Source organism: Rhincodon typus, chromosome 1 (genome assembly GCF_021869965.1).
Source record: "Rhincodon typus isolate 14 chromosome 1, sRhiTyp1.1, whole genome shotgun sequence".
Taxonomy (NCBI): domain Eukaryota; kingdom Metazoa; phylum Chordata; class Chondrichthyes; order Orectolobiformes; family Rhincodontidae; genus Rhincodon; species Rhincodon typus.
In genome coordinates this window covers 128,119,993-128,142,376 of record NC_063332.1, presented here as the reverse complement: position 1 = coordinate 128,142,376, position 22,384 = coordinate 128,119,993, and the positions used below count along the sequence as shown (strand labels likewise).

General features: G+C 39.1%; 1 protein-coding gene across 1 annotated transcript in view; it reads left to right on the top strand.

Annotated features, from left to right (window-relative positions):
- The window catches only part of tmem131l (transmembrane 131 like), a 316,682-nt gene that overhangs the window by 2,437 nt on the left and 291,861 nt on the right, over positions 1 to 22,384 (top strand). Inside the window, exons 3-10 of the mRNA XM_048601626.1 lie at positions 38 to 208; positions 4,350 to 4,410; positions 5,484 to 5,601; positions 12,181 to 12,313; positions 18,277 to 18,386; positions 19,184 to 19,256; positions 21,226 to 21,365; positions 21,791 to 21,933. Coding sequence (XP_048457583.1) covers positions 38 to 208; positions 4,350 to 4,410; positions 5,484 to 5,601; positions 12,181 to 12,313; positions 18,277 to 18,386; positions 19,184 to 19,256; positions 21,226 to 21,365; positions 21,791 to 21,933 — 949 coding nt within the window. The remainder of the gene's footprint in view (positions 1 to 37; positions 209 to 4,349; positions 4,411 to 5,483; positions 5,602 to 12,180; positions 12,314 to 18,276; positions 18,387 to 19,183; positions 19,257 to 21,225; positions 21,366 to 21,790; positions 21,934 to 22,384) is intronic.

Below are 22,384 nucleotides of genomic sequence, written 5' to 3'. Positions count from 1 at the left end.
TGCTGTCAGCTCATCAACTGTTTCATATTTCTTTTAGGTTCTTAATTTTACTGGTCCAGTGACACTCATACCAGGTTGCTGGCACATCTTGTCACTACAGTTTAACGCTGGGAAAATACCTAGAACCCTAAACACGCACCTGATCATTGTAATTGGGTCCGGGTTAATGCTCAAGCTCCCTTTGCACCTCTGTTCAGTTCGCATGCAGGTAAATATGCAATGTTTCACCATCCATAATTACATCATCAGAATCGATATTTGACTCGTGCTACATTACAGATTTTATCACATACAAAAATGTTTTAAATCTAAATTGGCAAAGCTTTTAATTTGAAGATTTTCCTGAAACGTAGTTGCAGCAGTACTTTATTTTTGCATTTAACATTTTTGTTCAAAACACTTCATTCAAATGAACAAACACTTTTTTTTAACTTCTGTTGTATACTTAGATATAAAACTAATCCCACATTGCAATGTTTCTACATAAATAACTAACTGCACACAAAACATTTGGGAATGAGTTAATAGTACAAAACTGCTAAATTACAGTGTGGAGCTGGAGGAACACTGCAGGCCAGGCAGCATTCAGTGTCCTGACTCGAAACGTCAGCTTTCCTGCTCCTCTGCTGCCTGGCCTGCTGCATTCCTCCAGCTCCACATAGTATTATCTCTGACTTCAGCATCGGCAGTTCTTACTATCTCTGCTAAATTAGTGTGTTTTGTCAGGTTACATAGACTAGCTGATTTTAGAAAACGAAAAATTCTCAAATGTGCAGTGTGATTGTTTTCTTCATTGATTGGAACTAACAGAGATATGAGAGCATAGTGATCTCTACTTTGTAGTTAAGTGTTCAGGTATCCAGTGAAGCTGGAGATAAGCATTCAGTGTCTATGTTGAAAAATGTGCACTGTTCTCATACCAACATGCCTTATCTAAAAGAAAAGTCATCCATTTATGTTAGAAAATAGTGTTTGATGTGGAGGGAATAAAATATGTCGTACAAAAGACCTCTCCAAAACTTGCTACAAGACTTTTTTTTAAAAAAAAACCTTTTTTGTGAGCACCTGTTTGAATATTTGTGTCTTGTCAGAACTTGCATAAATGAAATAAATGCTGCTTCATTATTTTTACAGGATGAAAGTACTAAATCATGTGTTTCTTAGCAAGTAGAAAATTTAGATTTTGCATTTCTTGATTTCAGTTTTAATTACTTAAGCTGTAGAAGTGAGAACATTGGACAACAGTCATGATAAGCTTAGCATTTGAAAATTAATGAATTGCATCACAACTGCTGACTTAAAGTTAATTGAAGAAAAACAAAAGGAAACATGAATTTAAATTCAGTGATCCCATGTTCCCATAACTCTTGAGTTCTGAACAGGGAAGTTACAAGAATGCAACTGATTTCATCTGAACACTGCACGATTCAAGATCATGGAGTGGTTGAATATATTGTAACAGTTTTTATGTTGCAATTACTACCCCTCTCCTTGCCCTGTTAACTGCCTTTAACACCAATCATCAATTGGTCTCCCATTTTGTGTTACTTGGCCTGCATCATCACTTTTTTACAACTGTTGTTTGAAGTTTTAAGTTTACTTCTGATTTATATCATTTGGACATCATTGGTTAATGCATTTCATATTTTCTGACTACTTGTGCAAAAGGAACTAGCATTTGGCCTTATTTCATTCTCAGATATCTTAGCACTTCACAGCCAATGAATTGCTTTCTGAAGTGTGCTCACTGTTATTTGACAAATACAATTATGTTCCACACAGCAAAGTCCTACAAGCAGCAATGATCTAAATGATAGTCCAGCTGGTATAGGTAGGGACTAAGAATTGGGCATGTCATTGCCTGAACTTTCCTACTCAACAATGCCATCGATCCCTTATAATCACTGGAACAGACTGGAAAAAAAAAACGTGGTTTAACACCTCTGCCAAAATCGGGCATCCTGGGTAGTGCAGCATTTTTCTTCAGTGCTATGCTCAAGTTTTAAGCCTATGTCAAAGTTGAAAAGTGCATTTAAATCCACAGTTCTGATTTTGTAAGAAAGAAGAAAGGTTTGCATTTACAGTGCCTTTCCCAATTGCCGGATATCAAATATATTTTTAACCCTGTGTATTTGCTCTTATACTTTAGGAAGCTGGCCAATAATTTGAGCACTGCAAGTTCATATTAACAGTCATAGTCATACAGCACAGAAGCAAAACCTTTGGTCCAACAGGTCCGTGCCAAACATAATCCCAAACTAAGCTAGTCCCACCTGCCTGCTCCTGGCCCATATCCCTCCAAACCTTTCCCATTTATGTACTTATCCAAATGTCTTTTCAAATGTTGTAATTGTGCCCATATCCACCAATTCCTCAGGAAGTTCATTCCAAACGCGAACTACTCTTTTTTAAAAAAAAAAAAAAAAAATTGTCCCTCATGTCTTACTTAAATCTCTCTTCTTTCACCTTAAAAATCTGACCCCTGGTCTTGAAATCCCCCGATTCTAGGGAAAAGGCATCTACTAACCATTAATCCTATCTAAACCCCTCATGTTTTTATAAACTTCTCTAAGGTCTCCTCTCAACCTCCTACACTCCGGCGAAAAAAGCCCCAGCCTTTCTTTATAACTCAAACCATTTATACCCAGTAACAACCTGGTAAATCTCTTCTGAACTCTCACCAGCTTAATAATATGCCTTCTATAACTAGGTGATCAGAACTGGACACGGTACTCCGAAAGAGGTCTCACCAATGTCCTCTACAACCTCAACATGACTTCCCATCTCCTATACTCAAAGGACTGAGCAATGAAAGCAAGCGTGCTAATGCCTTTTTAACCACCCTGTCTATGTGTGACGTAAACTTCAAAGAGTTATGTACCTGAACCCCTCGGTCCCTCTGCTCTACGACACCACCAAAGGCTCTACCATTAACCATATCAGCCCTACCCTTGTTTGTTGTACCAAAATGTAATACCTCGCATTTATCCATATTGAACTCCATCTGCCATTTTTCAGCCATTGACCCATTTGATCAAGATCCCTTTGTAATTTTAGAAAACCACCTTCACTGTTTACAATTTTCCAATTTTGGTGTTGTCTGCAAACGTAACCATGCCTTCTATATTCTCATCCAAATCATTTACGTGGATGACAAACAAAAGAGGACCCAGAAGCGATCCCTGTGGAACGCTGCAGGTGACAGTCCTCTGGTCTGAAAAACAATCCTCCACTACCACTCTGTCTCCTGCTATTAAGCCAATTATGTATCCAATTGGCAAGCTCCCCCTGAATCCCATGTGACCTAACTGTACTAGTTAGTCTACCATGCAGAACCTAGTTGAATGCTTTACTAAAGTCCAAGTAAGCAACATCTACTGCTCTGACTTCATCAATCTTTTTGGTAATTTTCCCAAAAATCTAAATCAAGTTTGTGGGACATGATTTTACTTGCACAAAACCATGCTGACTATTCCTAATCAATTTTCTCTAAATGTGCATAAATCCTATCTTTTAAAATCATCTCCAACAATTTACCCACAACCGAAGTCAGCTTCACAGGTCTACAGTTGTCCAGTTTCTCCTTACAACCCCTCTTAAACAAAGTTACAACATTAGCCCTATGATTATAATAAATTATCTTTCCTAATGTTAATTGAGAGATGCATATTGTTCAAGACACCAGGGATAATTTGCTCGCTGTTTGTCTAAATAGTGCAATAGGGTGTTTATGCTGACCTGAGAGGAGATGGGGACCTTGGCTTAATGTATCATCCAGCAACTCAAATGCAGCCCTTCATCAGTACTGCCCTGGAGTACCAGTCTAGAATTTTGTGCTCAAATGCTCGATTCGGGGTTGAATCTCAACCTTCTGACTTGAGTGGTAATGCTACTAACAGGAGCGAAAGTGGGAACTCAATTTTGAGTTGAGTGAACAGCTATGATCATATTGAATGGCAAATGGCCTACTCCTGCTCCAATTTTTTATGTTTCAGCTGTGCCACTTTGGCACTAAAGAATGTCAGTGCCTCTGATTCAAGCTTTTGCAAGTTAGATTTCCTTTACATGCACCATGGTTCTGTGTTTGAAGTGCTGCTAATGATTTGGAAATCTCACTTTTTGTTGCCTTTTTTCTAATGTGCATTATTCTCCTCATTTAAGTATTGTCATGAGATCATATGTATGCAGTAATAAGTGAGTCTTAACCACCATTCTGCATTCTCCAATGCTGCTGAAGGGACACCAAAAATGAAATCATGAGACATCACTTAGATAAAATGCATTCTTTACATATTTTTATTTTCACTGGGACTACAATCTACTAAAGTAGCTTTCCTTTTTCTGAACAGGGGAATGTGTATTCTGATTCAATTCTGCAGTGTGGTGTATATTGCTATCTAGGGGCAGAAGGTAAGAACAGAATGATGCACACATTTCTGTTGTATATTTATATTGATTTTAGGGGAGTAATTTGTTTAAATCAGTAGTCAGGTCACTGACAAAATTCTATTTTGTTGGCCTGTTCCCCTGTTCAATATTACTTCCTCATTTCCTCTCCTGATCAAACCAGCACAGTTATGGGTAGATCAGGCCAGACTTTCCTGCATTATCGTCTGGATCTTCAAGCAGGCTATGTCTTCCAGCAGCTGATCCTCCAGACTGTGGCAGTGGTGATTTACTACTCCAGTTTAATTTCACCCCTTCAGTCAGTTGTGATGTTCAACTAACTGGTTACAGTGCAGTGCAAATTGCAGTGGAATAAAAAGAGGAAATAGCCAGTTAAAAGACAGTAGACTGTAGTTGCCTGAAATGCAGTTGAGGAATCTGGAAAATTTGGGGAGATTCAGACACTCCCTACCTAAAGCTTATTGTTTTACTTGATGCAAGAAAGTACTTTGTTTAATGATTTTGTTTAATTATCGTGTCTTTGATTAGGTGGCTTTGACAATTGTGATTTTGTCAAATGAGCATTACCTACTCATTAGAAAATCTACTCATTAGAAAATCACCTCACATATGGATATTTGAGAGCAGCAATAGATGTTTCTATGCTTATATCTGAAGTTGGATTTTGATTTTAAAAAAACATTTGTGCATGAAATTAATCTAGTAAAACTTACTCAGGAAATGTGTCTGAACTACAGCTAAGGAGGGTCAACTAGAATGTATTTTGCACAAGTTCAGGCAACATCTCTTACTCACTTTTATATTTTTTTACTTTGATTAGGTGATGCATAATCAACTTAAGTAAAGTTTAAAGTAACACTGCATGTTGACAGTAGACTTTAGGCTGTCTTCCTGTCAGCTACCAAATTTATTTTGTCTTCTGGTTTAGAACATAATGATTCAATATCAAGATAACAGACATTTTTAAAAGATTTTAGTGATAATAGTGAATGCCCCGAAATTGTGCTAATAGAACAACATTAGAGTTATCTGGTATTTTCAGCCATGTGCCTCTTGACATCATCTGTGTCTTTCAGCTGCTGTGCACTGGCATAACAGTCTTTCTCTGGAATCCTCATCCTGGAAAGTGGATTCTGAGCTGGGTTTGGATTTACGACACAAATGGCAACAAATGACAGAGAAAAAAGTGAAGAGGTAAAACTAACAGATGAATGCAGTACTTAAAAATATGAAGGCCTGAATTTTACGTTACTCATGGTTGCAAAAATGTCAGTACTCACGATCACTGCGTTTGAAATTAACAGCAATTTCTGGACATAGGCAGTTAAATTGGGAACTTCAGAAGTTTCTGCTTTTCTGCAGGTTGTGGTGTACTAGAGATTCAGTTGATTAAAACTCACTGAAATGATGAGAACACGTTCTTATTTGTGCTATTGGTCGTACTGTAAAAATGATTAGAAAATGTTGCACCTTTTTCACATGAGGTGTAACTGCATTTATAGTGGATACTATAATTATTGTTAACAAGCTTAATGTACTGGAAAAACTAATTGTAAATTCGTTAACTACCTTCTTGAGGGCAATTAGGAATCCCATGAACAATTTAAAACAAAATCTCCATGAAAGTTCACGTAATTAATATTTCGGAACAAAATTTGAATTGCAACTTTTACCTTAATCCATAATTTAGATATTTGTAAAATGTGATCAGAAGTGAAAAACATCAGTCCATTTTGTGAAGTCATTTGTTGTCTATGAAAACACAAGACTTGATTGGCTGCATTCCATATTTAATGGCAATACTGTTTCTGTATGCCTGGTGATTCCCTTGATTTGGCATCAGATCAAACTGATGTCAGGAAAAGAGATTGCCAGATCAGCTTTCTTTTGAGGTCAGCAACAAGCACCATCACTTACCTGTTCACAACTAAATCTGAGGTGAAGAATAATGTATACCTAGGAGTGATTTATAGTACAATAATTCAGTTGTTGGATTTGAATGATTGGATGCAAATTACTTCTGTAATTTATGGCCATAATCCCAATCTGAAGATTGGAATGCCACTTCTGAATTTATTTCAGAGCTTCTGATACTATTATAAAATGTAACATTTATTTCTATTTACCATAGAATGTAATTACAAAAGTTTAGTTGAAAGATCAGTCACTTCAATCACAGTATGATTTTCAGTATTAATAGATGGATTATGTCACCACCTTCTGGCTGAGTTGTGGAACTGCAAAAATGCCTCTCCCTGTATTTGACCTTTGTTAATTTTGTTTGTTGGGAATCTGTACATTTTTCCATGAAGGCTAGAGTGCAGTCAATCCGATCAATAATGTGACCAATTACACTTGCTCAGATATGGGCTTGCAATCTCTGTTTTGATTAGGTATTAACTTCTTGGAAATTGGGGCTAGTGCCCAGAATTCATTGCCATGAATTTCCTTTTCTTTTGTTCACAGTACATTTGAGTTTATTAAATCCAATCCTGACTCTATCTGACTCTTGGTGTACTGATGACATATTTTGCGATTTGGCAATACTACAGGCATCGAATGCAAGACCTAACAATAAATGAATTAATCATTTTTTATGAGCATCTCTGGCAGGCCAGACTCTCTCTTTTTTTGCCAATGAGAAGGTCATGATGAACTGTTTTCCTGAATAGCTGGATGCATGTAGTGGTAGTGCATCCACAATACTCCTCGGAAGAGTACCTAAACTTTTTGACTGAATAATATTGAAGAATTAGTGATATGCTTCCAAGTCAGAAGGGTGTGTGATTTTGGACGGAACTTGCAGATGGTGATCTTCTCATGGGTCTATTGTCTTTGTTCTTCTAGGACATAGAGATTTGGAGGCTGTGTTGAAGGAGCCCTGGTGAGATACTGCAGAAAATCATGTAGATGGTGTACAGTGCTGGCATTGTGTGTTAGTGGAAGTAGCAGTATATGTTGAAAGTGATGAATGTGGCGCCAATCAAGTGGGCTGTCTTGTCTGGGATGGTGTCAAGCTTCTTGAGTTTTACTGGAGCCATTGAACCCATTGTGACTGTACTGACTGAGTCACCTAGCTGCCCATTCTAATCCATTTACCAGTCCTGTTCTGAAACCTTGTAGGTTACAGTACTTCACATGCAGATAATTTAAATGACTTGGGGGTTGCATGGGAACACACACTGCTTCAATATCTGAGGAGTTGAAAATGGTCCTAATTATCAGTGAGCATTTGTCAGTGTACATCTCCCCATTTGGCCTCATGTTGGAGGGAAGGTCATTGAAGCAGCCGAAGAGGGTTAGGCCTGGGACACGACCCTGAGGAACTCCTGCAGTGTTGTCTTAGGGCTGAGATGCTTGATCTCCAACAATTATAACCATCTTTTTTGTGTTTGGTATGATTTTATGCAGTGGAGAGTTTACTTTTCATCTCTATCAACTTTAATTTGCTAGGACTTCTTGATGCTACACCCAGCAAAACACTGCCTTTATGTCAAGGGCACTTGCTCTTGCCTTATCTCTGGGATCAGTTCTGTTGTCCATGCTTGGAACAAGGCTGTAATGAGATTTAATTGATGTAGTTTTCCATTGTATTATAGAAACCTTTGGGCAGTGACGGTCTGGAGTACAAAGGTAGCTTTCAATAGCTTTAGGTACTTGGTAACCTACAGGTGGACACTAAATGCAAAAATTTTAATTACTGATCAATTTTATGTGGCATCTTCACAAGGTAGAAGATGCACCATTTATAGTCAGGTGTATTTTACCATGTCACCAACAGCAAGTGAAAACATGATACAAGAAGGTGGCAAAATAACACTTCTTCGCAATGAGGGATGGGAAGGAGCAGTTAGCTGGTGGAATTTGCTTTGCATGTGTTTTTAGACATGTTTGCAAATTCTTCCAGTTGAGAATTGGTTTCTTAGAAAAGAAGAGTACCCTTCAAGGATATGGGAGCAAAGAGGTGAGATAAGTTGTGTTGAGGAAATTTCTGCATGTAAAGTTGGCACATTTCTTTATTATTACACTGCATAATTCTTCTGCTTAACAGCTAGAATATTGAGCACTTATAACTGAAATCTGAGCGATGCATGGATCTCTAGCTTTTACAGAACAACTTTATTGAATTGCTTTTGTATTGTAACTCAGATTCCCATGCCTGAGAGACCATTGAAAGAATATGAGCTGGTAACTTGGGTTTTTGAAGCCTGGTTGATGGCTTGTTGACTCTGCCTGTTATGAACTGATCAACTGAAATAAGTACTGGACTCCTGAATCCAAGTTTAAGAACACACACTGCTTCAATATCTGAGGAGTTGAAAATGGTCCTAATTATCAGTGAGCATTTGTCAGTGTACATCTCCCCATTTGGCCTCATGTTGGAGGGAAGGTCATTGAAGCAGCCGAAGAGGGTTAGGCCTGGGACACGACCCTGAGGAACTCCTGCAGTGTTGTCTTAGGGCTGAGATGCTTGATCTCCAACAAGATTGAAATAGTCAGGTGGTTGTTTTTGACCAGATGCGATGGGCTGAAGGGCTTTTTTATGTGCTGTAGGTCTCTGACTGTAAATCAATTTTAAAGCATGTTCTGAGACATGACTCTGAAGTAGTATTCCAGTCAACATATGTTTGTCATTCATTCCAGTGCTTTAAAATATACCCTGTTATTTTTGGTAGTTTCCACAGTACGTAAGTTACAACATCAACCATATTTGGGTATAAAGTAATTTAGAAGGCAGATTTTGTAAGCAGTCAAGGTGTATACTGGCCAAACCAGTAATTTGGAAAATGTCAGCCTTTACCTTGCATCTTCCATAGACTTAAGCTCCTCCAAAGCTCTGCTATCTGTATCTTAACTCCCAGTAAACCTACTCCTGTTTACTCACCACTTCTAGGCTCGCTGACCTGCATTGCCTCTTTATCTGCAAATGCCTCAATCTCTCCGTCATTCCTCCCTAGCTTGTGCAGCTCTAACCAATCACTTTTCGGTTTCAAAAGTATCCATGTTGCTTGGTAGTACAGAACTTAAATGCTTAAGGTATTCAAATTGCTGAATTGTCCGCTGTCAACATCCTAGGGGTTACCATTGACCAGAAACTGAACTGGACTAGCCATATGAATACTGTGTCTTCAAGGGCTCTGAATGCTGCAGTGATTTTCTTGGCTCCTGACTTCCTAAAGCTTCCATGGTTTATGGTTTACAAGGCACAAGTTGGAAGGAGTGCTTTTGGTTATTCTCCATTTCATGAATAAATGCAGTGCCTGTGAAGCTTCAGAAACTTAAAGCCACCTAAGACAAAATAACCAGTTTGTCACTTGATAAAATGTTCACTCCCTCCACCCCCGATGCATAGTGGGTGTTAGTGTGTATCCTCTACAAGACACACACTGCAGAACCCACCGAGTCTCCTTTGATAGCACCTTTTTAAATTAGAGACCTTTACCATTGAGAATTACAAATGTGCAGCAGACACATGGGAACACCACTACATGGAAGTTTGAATCTGTCACCAAGTTAAGGGAAACACTTGGTCATCTTGCAACAGGAATGTCATTGAGCAGGGGATGTTACCAGTCACACAGCAGTATTATTGCAGACAGCAAATCTGGAAGTAAAATTCCCCAATAGGTTTTCACTTGTAAAGAAAAACGTTTTCAAGAAGCTAGCAAAATGATCGGGACATTTACATGAGATCAAGTTAGAAACTGAAATTTTACATTTTTTAAAAAAATGAGATTTGTTGCAATGGAGAAATTTGATAAATATAAAATTTGTTGTCCAAGGTCAGCAATAATTAAGATTGTAGTACTCTTAAGAACCCAGTACACCTCACTTAACAAGGTGCAAATCTCTCATGTTATTAGAGAGAAACTAGTTGTGTAAAAAGGCACGTTCTCATCAGTTCAGTGATTTATATTTGATTACAATTTGAGAGGACTTCCAAGAGCACACATTATGGGGAAGCAAAGCTAACAGACACAAACTTTGGGATATCCATATTTAGATAAGCTTGTGCAGATTCCATATCAAATAAGGGAAGCGATACAACTTCAAATTCCACACTAGGGATTATAAACTTTTGGAATGCTCCCAATGCTGAATGGTAGAATTTAGAAATAGTAAGATCAGCCAGGTTAACATCGTTGGAGATGTGGTGCAGAGAGAAGGCTTCAGATTCCCAGGGAAGTTGGAGTAGTCCTGGGGCAAGGACTGCACCTCGGGGAAAGCCCTTGCAGGTAGCTTAACTAGTGCTGTGATGGAGTGTTTAAGTTAATTTGGCAGGGATATTAGCAGTGTAAAAGGCAAAGAGGAGGAATTCCTAAAAAGAAACGAGAATTTTTTGAGTAGTATTTCCTTGTTCAGGAGAATGAAGTGGAGCAGAGTTGAGTGAGGGAGCATTTGGGGAACTGTGATCAAGTAAAAGTTGAGAATAATCACAAGAATTTGGAGCAAGCAAGTGTGAAAATAATTAATACGAAGAGAGCTAATTTCGATGAGTTAGGAAGGGATCTGGCCCCAGTGGATTAGTTGCTGATTGGTAGATAAATCAGTAAAAGTCACTGAAAATCCAAAGCTAAAGTTAGATGACTAACTACAAGAGGAAATGGAAGGGTGGGTTAGTAAGTTTGCTGATGACATGAAGGTTGGTGGAGTTGTGGATAGTGTGGAGGGCTGTTGTAGGTTGCACTAGGACATTGACAGGATGCAGAGCTGGGCCAAGAAGTGGCAGATGGAATTCAACCTGGAAAAGTGTGAAGTGATTCATTTTGGAAAGTCGAATTTGAATGCAGAATTCAGGGTTAATGGCAGGATTCTTGGCAGTATGGAGGAAGAGATGGATCTTGGGGTCCACACCCATAGATCCCTCAAAGTTGCCTCCCAGGTTGGTAGGATTGTAAAGAAGGCATATGGTGCGTTGGTTTTCATTGGCAGGGGGATTGAGTTTAAAAGCCATGAGGTTATGCTGCAGCTCTATAAAGCCCTGGTTAGACAAAACTTGGAATATTGTGTTCAGTTCTAGTCGCCTTATTATAGGAAGGATGTGGAAGCTTTAGAGAGGGTATAGAGGAGATTTACCAGGATGCCGCCTGGACTGGAGGGCAGGTCTTATGAGGAAAGGTTGAGGGAGCTAGGGCTTTTCTCATTGGAGTGAAGAAAGTTGAGAGGTGACTTGATAGAGGTGTACGAGATGATGAGAGGCATAGATAGACTGGATAGTCAGAGACTTTTTCCCAGGGTGGAAATGAGTATTATGAAGGGGCATAATTTTAAGGTGATTGGAGGAAGGTATAGGGGAGATGTCAGAGGTAGGTTCTTTACACCGAGAGTGGTGGGTGCGTGGAATGCGCTGCCGGCAGTGGTAGTGGAGTCAGATACGTTAGGGACATTTAAGCGACTCTTGGATAGGCACATGGATGAGAGTAAAATGTAGGGTATGCAGGGTAGTTTGATCTTAGAGTAGGAAAATTGTTCGGCATAACATCATGGGCTGAAGGGCCTGTACTGTGCTGTACTGTTCTATGTTTTGTTATTGCGGACAGTCTGCCTACAATCTTCCCCTCATCCTTCAGCAAGAAGAGGGATAGCTTTCAAAAAGGAACTGGATAAATAATTGAAGGGAAAACATTAAAAGTTCTCAGATACTGGGGACAGAGCAGTGGAAAAGGATTCTTTGAATATCTTTCACACAGCCATACAAACTGTTATGGCCCTTTATGTGCTGTATCTTCTTATGATTCTAACTTTTAGACTGTTTATTTCCCCTTGAAATAGGAAAATATTGTTAGATGAAGATCATCTTACGCAGCAGAAAATCCAGCAATCGTTTTCAACTGACTTTATTTGGCCCCGTTTAACTCGAGACTTTCTAATAAGCTTCAGTGTTACTGCTTCGCACAACACAACGGTAAGTCATGATCAACACATTTAAACATGGTTTTGAAGACAAAACCTAATCATATTCATTGTTAGATTGGATTATGTAGGTCTTGTGTATTTCTGAACTTGATTTAAAATTTAGCCAGACGGATGCATGTCGTTACAGTTATCTATTTGTATTATGTAATTACAATCCTAACCAACTTAATCACTCCTCAAATGCCAGTTCTGTCATCCCGCAAATCAATTTGCCAAACCTTCACTGTACTCCCTTGCAACAATATCCTTCCATAGATAAGGAGATCAAAAATGTGCGCAAAAAATCCAGGTGTGGCCGTTGTAATTGCGGCAAGACAGTTGTTTCCTGTACTCATCCTATTGCTATGAAATGCCAGCATACAGTTTACCTTCTTTACTGGCTGCTGCGCCTACATGTTTAGTTTCAGTGACTAGTGCACGAGGGCACCCAGGTTTTCTTGAACGTTACCCCCTCTGAATTTACAGCAATAAACAATAATCTGCCTTCCTATTGTTGGTTACCAAAGTGATATCCCTGCAGTACCCTGCTAGTCACTGCCTGCCATTCAGAAACAATTTATTCCTAATTTGTTCTCCTGTCTGATCACCAATTTTCTACCCATCTCAATACACTAACCCCCCAATCCCACGCACTTTAATTTTACACATTAATCTCTTGCATTGGACCTTGTCAAAAAAGACTTCTGAAAGCCTAAATAACCCACATCCATTTGCTTCCCTGATCAACCCTACTAGTTGTACCCTCGAAGAATTCCAGCAGATTTGTCAAGTATGATTTACCTTTGTAAATCCATGTTGACTGCGTCTGATTCTTCCATTGTTTTCTAAGTGCTGTGCTACAAAATGCTTAATAATGATCTCCAGCATCTTCCCCACTACTGATGTCAAATTCAGTGGTCTGTAATTCCCTGCTTATTCTTTACCACCCTTTCTAAATAGTTAATCAAACATTAGCTACCCTTCCTGTTGGAGCTGTTCCAGAGTCTGAAGAATCTTGGAAGATGACCACCAATGCATCTGCTTTGTTTAGGGCCAGATCCTTGAGCATTCTGGGATCTAGATAATCAGGCTCTACTGGAAGGATTGATTATGAATTTTCTCCCAATGTCTTTTATTGGAGATGGAGAAAAAGATGTCTTGTAGAACGCATACAAATGAGGCCCAGCTAACAACTTTCCTCTCACCTTTGATAAATTTGTAATTGTATCAGTTAGCATCTGCTCCCTAGACTCAGGCAGGCCTAGATTTGTTGATAATTTTCAGAAATGTTCATTTTTGGATGCCTGCTTTCAGATTAAAATTCCCATCCTCCCACTTAGGTCCCTTCATAAACTTGTTCCTCCCCTGTTTGTACTTAACTTTACCACTGCAAATCCAAACCCCACCATACCTTGTGCCCTGTTTTTAAACCTCATCCTTCTTTAACATGCATCTTACTTGACCTGTTGACCAAACTTGGTCACCCTTCAACTGCTACTCAGTTTCCATATTTCTGTAATAGTGTTTCAGGACTTTCTTGTTAAAAACACAGTATAAGTAACATATGTCTTTGTGGCTTTTACACATTCTCCCTAATGTCTGGGTGAGTTTCCTCCCATAGTCCAAAAATGTGCAGATTAGGTGGATTGACCATGCTAAATTGTGTATCGTGTCCAGGATGTGCAGGCTCGGTGGATTAGCTATAGGAAATGCAGGGATATGTAGGGAGGTGGGTCTGGGTGGGATGCTCTTCGGAGGGTCAGTGGGGACACAATGTGCCGTTTGGCCTGCTTCCATACTGTAGGGCTTCAATGATTCCATGATTTAAGTTTTTTTTTTTTTTTTTTTTTTTTTTCTGGGCATATATTGGCCAACTTCTGATCCACCCATCACAAGCTCATGTGTCTCCAGTCAGACCACATGATGCTGAGAAAAGTTCAACATCGCCATTGCGGAACCTTTCTCTGTTTCTCCCATTGAATTGCCAGTACCCCTGACTACGTGACTACAGCTCTGTCAAACACATTCCTTGTCCTAATGTATAGTGCTGTACAATAAAGCATGACCCTCATTGAATTTAACTGCAGACATTGCAAAATATATATCAGTCATAATTTTCAGAGTCCATTTTAAGAGGATGCAATTTATATTCTGAATGTTTGATTCCTAGATGTAAATTTCTAAATTTAGGTATGACTGACTTTCAACTAAGAAATGACACAATCCAGATAGTATTCCTTGCAATTTGGAAGTCTAAAGAGTAATTTAGTCGAGCTTTGTGCTGTGTGAGACTCCAACCAGTAGAGGGTTTTCATCGTGGCTCCCATGGGATTCTAGCTTTTCCAGAATTTTTTCATACCACACTGTCAAAGGCCTTGATGTCAAGGCCAACCACTGTAACCTCCCATCATGAGTTTGTTTCCTTTTGTTTGTATTGGATCAACACAATAATGAGATTGAAAACCAAATGGCCCTTGTGTGTCCAAGCTGAGCATTATTTTTTGCTTTGTAATTGTCACTTGATAACACTGATCACTAATTCTGTCACATTTTGATGATCGTGAAGAGGCAGTAATTGGTCAGATTGAATTTATGCTGATTTTTGTGGCCAAAGATACTGGGGCAGTTATCCACATTGCTGGGTAGGAGTCATTTTGTTGTCGTACTGGATTGGCTTGGCTAGTATTGTGGCTATTTCTTAAGTCTGAGTCTTCAGTTCCATTGCTAAGATATTCATGAGGACCATATCTATTGCAATATCTCGTGCCTTCAACTGTTTCTTAATGAGGTGTGTTATAGTGATAATGTCACTAGATTACAGCCCAGAACCCTAAGGTTTTGGAGTAGATTTGTAGCTCGAGTTGTGGGTGTTGAGGTTGGTTGGCTCGCCGAGCTGGTTTGTTGTTCCGCAGACGTTTTATTACCCTGCTGGGTAACATCATCAGTGCAGTCTCCAATGAAGCGCCAGTGTGTTTTCCTGCCTGGTTCTTAAACTCTGGAGTCCGTTGAGCTGGATTGCCTCACTTCCGGCTTTCCTTCGTAGTGGAGTATATATGGGGTCAAGTTCTGTGTGTTTATTGATGGCTTTCTTCGTGGAGTACCAGGCTTCTAGGAATTCCCGTGCCTGTCTCTGTAGTCCAGAACCCAAGCCAATGTCCTGGGGACGTAGGTTCAGATCCCACTGTGATAGATGTTGAAATTTGCATTAATTAAAATCTGAGATAGAGAGCTGGCCTAATGACCACCATGAAACCATTGTCAATTGTTGTAAACACTCATCTAATAGTCAATATTGTCCTTCAGGTAGATGGCAGATTTCCTTCCCTAATTTGGCCAATATGAGAGTCCAGATGCACAACAATGTGGTTGATTCATAACTACCGTCTAGGCCGAAGGGGATCAGCAAAAAACGCTGATCTAGCCAGTGATTTCCACATCCCGTGAATAAATAAGAAAAATGTCACATGAAGTGAATCAAATCAGCTGGAGATTGGTGTCTGTGATCCTGGGAGACTTCAAGAGAAGCTCAAAATGGATCATGTGCTCAGTGGTTCTGGCTGAAGATAGTTGCATATGGTTTAGCCTTGTCTTTTTTGTATTGATATGCATGACTGCCAGTTCCTGAGGATTTGTGAAATCCCCTCCTCCTGTTTGATCATCATGTAGTTCATGACTGGATGTGACAGGACTGTAGGATCAGATCCATTAGTTGTGGGTTTAGCTTTGTTTATTGCAGGATGCTTCTGCCATATGTTGTGCAAATTGTTACATATTGTAGCTTCAGTTTGATTTTAGCTCTGCCTGGTGCTGTTCCTGTCATGTTCGTCTATACTCTCCATTGAACCAGGGTAGTTTACCCTGGCTATGCCGCCCATGAGGTTACAGGTTATGACTGAAAACAGTTCTGATAATCATGCATAATGCTTTGTGAATTCCCAGTTTTGAGTTGCTAGATCTGTTCTGTGTGTGTCTCACTTACCGCTGCCACAGCACACAGTGGAAGGTATTCTCAGTGTAAAGATGGGATGTTGTCTGTCCAAGGTTATGAGGTGGTCACTTCCACCTCTACTGTCAAAATATATCTGCAATAAGTAGACTGGTGAGGATAAGATCTTATAGGTTTTTCCCTCTTGTTGATTTCTTCAACATCCACTGTAGACTCAGTCCTCTCAATCCCCACGGTACATTCTTTGGCCTTAGCTCCCTCAATGTTCCTTTTTAAGTAGTGTTTAATGTGAAGACCTACTGATTCATCAGCTACTGGGCGCAGTTGGTGGTAGTCAGTTGAAATTTTCCTTGCTCATGTTTAACTTGATGGTATGAGAGTGCAGAGATGACTGCTAGTTCCCTCAATCTTTTCTTGCAGCCATTTTACTTCTCCACCCCAACCTTTCCTTTAAGGGAAAGAAAGGGGAAGTGGTGACATAACATTACTGTCATCATCCTGAAGCCCAAACCAATGCTGGCGGAATTTAAACTCAATTAATGCATTCATTCGGCAATGGAAAACCTTGAACTGAAAACTATTCTCAGCAAACATACCACAAAACTATCATTGATGGTCATATAAACCCAGCTGGTCCATTTGAGCTGTCAAGTCAGAGTTTCACAAGATCTACAGCACAGAAAACAACCCAGAGGAACCAAACTATTCTGTTCCCATTTTTTTGTACTTGGCCGAGAGCTTTTTTTGCCGTGGCATCGCAAGTCCCATCTAAATACTACTTCAATATTATGAGGGTTTTTGCTTCTACCACCTCACAGACAGTGAGCTCCAAATTCCCACCACCCTCTGGGTGAAAAAACGTTTCCTGTCATCCTCTCTAAACCTCCTGCCCCTTTCCTTAAATCTATGCCCTCTGGTCATTGGTCCTTCCACCAAGGGGAAAAGTTCCTTCCTGTCTAAGTTATTTATGCCTCGTGCTGGAATTACTATTACAATGGCAAACCTCTGCCCACAAATACCCTCCGGAATTGTCATTAGCACCGTTAAACAATCATGTTCCATCATCAAGTTGCACAAACCTCCCACTGTGACCTCTGAGGAAATGAGGTTCTGACACAGCGTGGGGCTCATCTTACCCTGCTAAGTTTTATATGCTAGGATATTTACTGCTAATCTATTTTGCGTGCTTTAATTGGCTTCCTAGCACTGCTGCGTCGGTTATCTTCACCACACAAGCCCTGTTCAGGGCAAGAAGGTATGAGCTCCTCCACAACTTTCCTGGCCCTTTTTCATTTCCAAACTTGCCGCCAAGTGCTTTGTAAAATTCCTCCCGAACTGTGTTAATTGTTTTAGTGATTATCATTCTTAAAAATAGTGGCCTGCGTGTACATTGACGTGCAAGTAAATGAAATGAGTAGACTTAGACCATTCAACCCCTCAAGCCTGCTCTGCTATTCATTAATATCATGGTTGACCTGCTTGTGTTTCAAATTTCACATTGTCACCTATTCTCTAATTTATGATTCCCCACCTACAAAAATTCAATGATCCTGCTTTCATCAACTTCTGAGGCAGAGAGTTCCATTGATGCACAAATATCTGAAAGAAATTTTTTCCTCATCTTGGTCCTAAAAGTGTGATCTCTAACTTTAAAACATTGCCCATTTGTTCTGAACTCACCCACAAAAGAAAATATCCTTTCCACATCCACCTTGTCAGTACCTTTCAGGTTCTTGTATATTTTAGTCAAGGTGCCCTTCACTCTTCCAAACTCCAGTGAAATCAAATCCAGAGTGTTTAACCTTAAAAATCAGTCATTCCAGGTATCAATCTAGTAAACCACCTCTGAACCGTATTTACATCCTCATTACCAGCCTGTATATTTCTCACATTTGTGTGTGGTGTTACCGATCTGTTTATTGCGTATGTCCAAGCCTGTGTAATGTGTTTTCAACAAACTAGTACTCAACTTTAAGAATTATCATCTTAAAGTTCTACTGTAATGTGAGTTGTTTTTAATGTTTCAGATGAAACACTTTGTTTTGAAGAACCCATCAGATCTACCAGTCACAGTGCAACTATTGCCAATTGCTCATTATCCAAATCCAGAAGATGTTTTAATTCTACTGAAGAAATGGTAAAAAAAAACTGTTACAACTGTACTGCAATTAAGAAAACAGCTGACTTAATTGGACTAGATTATCTTCCACTACAGCATTCAATGTTAACCTGTGCTACCCCTAAACATATTCTGAATGAAATCTAAAAACAACCTTTGCCATCTCAAGTTTTGACAAAGTAAATTAGTTGTTTTGGTTTCAAAGTTCTCACCTTTCTGAAGCCTTCTCTACTACTGAAAATGTGAATCCAGAAGGGCAGTTTTCCTGCATATCTGTACAGCAGGCATGGGCCAACAGTGTTGTGGAACAACATGGTCAAGTTTACACCTATGTCCAATTTCCAGTAGGGTCACTGAATAGTCAGGAGTAGGAACCCTGGTGCTTAAACCATTTTATCTTCCACCAACCCAATTAACATGATTTTTGTGACCCATGTTGCTTCCTGACTGAGATAAGCCTTTTCTGCACTTACTGATAACCAAAGATGCAATATTCTAATCTGTGGTTCAACTTCATGCTCGGTTTGCTATCTCGGGTCTCTGGTTAATACTTATCTTTAAATAAAATGTGACTTTAACCTATTTTAGAGCTGGTTTGAATAATGTGCCCAAACAATGGCTACTGTAGAGAGAAAGTATGGTTATACACAGTACAGTTATTCTCAGGTTGGCAGTAAATATGAATTACCACTGATGTAGTGAGAATATAGATAAAGTAGGATTTTCCACATCTATAATCTGTAAGTGAAACTGCGCATTTCTTGTAGTTTTATTTAGGTTTCAAGTAATCCAATTATTTAACTTTTTTTTAATAGGTACAAACTAAGCAGACAAGACATTAATGTCACAACAAATGAATTTATGCTGGTGAAGACCCTTGAAAACGAGGCAAGTTCAATTACATACGGTTTCCTAATACTTTATTAAATGTAGCAAAGTAATTAATTTATGAAGCCTTCTTGATAGCTTCCATCCTTTCAGTTTGACATTTATGTTCACTAAATTAAGTTAGTCATAGAGACATACAGCACGCAAATAGACCGTTTGGTCTAATTTGTTCATGTCGACCAGATATCCTATATAAATCTAATCCCATTTGGCCCATATCCCTCTAAACTGTTCCAATTCATATACCAATTCTGATGCCTTTTAAATGTTGTAATTATACCCGCCTCGTCCACTTCCTCTGGCAGCTCATTCCATACACGCATTACCCTCTGTGTGGAAAAAGTTGCCCCTTAGGTTCCTTTTCTATCTTTTTCCCCTCACCTTAAACCTATGCCATTAGTTTGGTACTCCCTTGCCCCATGGAAAAAACCTTGCCTGTTTACCCTATCCATGCCCCTCATGTCTTTTAAAAACCTCTACAAGGTCACCCCTCAGCCTCCAATGCTCCAGGGAAAATAGCCTCAGCCTATTCAACCTCTCCCTATTGCTCAAACCCTCCAAACTTGGCAACGTCCTTGTAAATCTTTTCTGAAGCCTTTCTAGTTTCACAACGTCCTTCCTATAGGAGAGAGACCAAAACTGCATGCAATACTCCAAAAGTGACCGAACCAGAGTCCTGTACAGCCCAACCTGACCTTCCAACTCTTATACTCAATGCACTGACCAATAAGGGCATGCATGCCAAACACCGCTTTCACTATCCTGTCTATCTGCAACACCACTTTCAAGGAACTATGAACCTGCACTCAAGTTGTGGAAAGTTGTTCCATGATTTATTCTAAAGCTGCCGTTAGGCCATTTCTTACAAATTAATATGACCAAATGACATGTACAATGAGTATAACAGTGAAGTTATCGGTACTCAGCATTATAATGCAGGAAATCTGACAACCGGTTTGGTGTACACGCTTGTACGTTTATGTAACATGCAGTGGAGATACGTGCTGTGTCACTGCATGTTGTTGCATTGTTTGCTGATGGACTCTGGCTTCCTGTGACTCCACTAGGATGAACTTGTGTATGTGTGTGTATATATACTACTGCACTAAAACAGTATGGAGTTGGGGCCAGTGCATTCAGTATAAGTTAGGTTATAACAACATGGTAAATGTTCATTGCTGCTGCAATTTGATTAATTTTACAAGGTTGGAAATTCATTTCCTTAAAAGAAAATTGCTGTTAAGCATTTTTTAAATGACTTCTTATTTACTGAGCTCTAACAATAGGCCATTGGTACAAATCAAATGTTGCTTCACCTGAGTGTTTCCACCATTTTGATTTTATTTCAAATGCTTTTACTTAATGTTGGGCTGTTTTAATCTACCTTTAATGCCACTTGTATTTCACTGTATTTATTTCAATTCCTGTGCATAATTGCAATGTAATTTATCATTTCCAGTTTTGCATTTCTGCTTTGGATTCTCTCAATGAGCATATTTTGATAGGTTGAACAGCCTATTGTTTGTCCAGTTCACAGATGCTATAGACCTTCTGTAGACGGCCTGAAATTGGAAAAGATGCTAGTTTATACAGGGCTTTTGCTGAATAGTGCACATGAAATCTGTGACTAGTTGTCAGAGAAGGACCCTGAAAGCATTGCCCTTAATTCAATAGTTTCGCTGATTTTATTTTCTCCCTTATGGTCCGGTACCTGTCTATTTTGTTTCCTGACAGTTAACGGGGAACTGGAATGCATGAGAATCACCACTGTGAACTCCTGCTCAATTAAGATGCCACTTTTTTTTTATTTTTGAATGCCATTTAGCACTTTCTAAGTTGTACAACACAGGTGATGGAAACTCAGTCTGTAGCCTGCCTATAATGACCAGCAGTACAGTGTATGTTAATGAAGCAGAATCCTCTGTCATGGTACAGAGGAAATAATTTTGTGATGTTTATAATGAAATAGAGTTCCAAGCACATGGAATTGGACAACAAGCCAAGTGATGGGATTCTTCAGTTCACTTTACAGCCTTGGGAAGTGAGGAAGATTGGTGTAGAGTTCACACCAGTAAGACACAGTCTGGTCACATCACTCATACTGATGAGGTACAGTGAGTCCCTTTAGGAAAACACCCCTATAAATACCTAATTTTAAGTGAATTACAACAATGCTTCAAATACCAACTGAGTATGGTTAATACCACATTGTAATGCCTATCTCTTTGTGAATTGTAAAGGCATGGGTAATTTTGTAACAGATTTCTTAACTTAGAAATTTACAATAATACAACTAACATATCTTATAATAAAACCAGAGATATGATATAGCTTCTAGGTTAATTGAATGGGAATACAAGTTTTCTTTTTGGCTTTGTCTTTCTTTCAGTTAATAAAATATCTAGCAGTATTTTCTGAATGAAACTCTTTTATATAATTTGGTTTGTAAAGTATTCTTGTTAAGCACAGCTTGAGTTTTGTTTAAAAAATTATTCAAAATTGCCACACAAGATTATATTATTTCTTTGTTAAAGAAACAACCTTACAGTACTCGATGCAGTGACCGTGGAAGGCTTTGGGGCTAATGAGATGCTGAAAGTGGGAGGAAAGCTGCCTGGAGCAGCAGGTTCACTTCGTTTTAAGGTTCCAGAATCCACGCTCATGGAATGTAGAGGCAGTAGGTATCTGAAACAAATGTTAAAAAGTGTTCCAGATGATAAGCTGATGTAATTTAGCGACTGAACAATAAATGATTCGTGTCTTAAAAGTTGCCTTTTGAATCTGCCACCCTATTTAGTTGCCTGCAATACAAGAATAAATAAACAGTGAATATTGTGCAGTTTAGGTCAAAGTTCTGTGAAATATTCTGACTTTTTTTTCTTAAGCAAAGCAATATTTGTTTGTAATTGAGAGGCCTGGTTACAAATTGCAGTCATGTTTTTTCAAACTTGCCTTTACATATTGAAGTTTCAAACAGCTGTTGTCTGGCTTTAGTGTTGATGGCTGTGTTTCTCTTCTGACAGCGACATTGACTTTTGGAAGTTAAAACTGAAAGGGAGTCTTTAGAACTGTCGGTATTTCCACGGTGTGTTGGTGTTTGCTGAATGTCAATTGTACAGAAATATTAA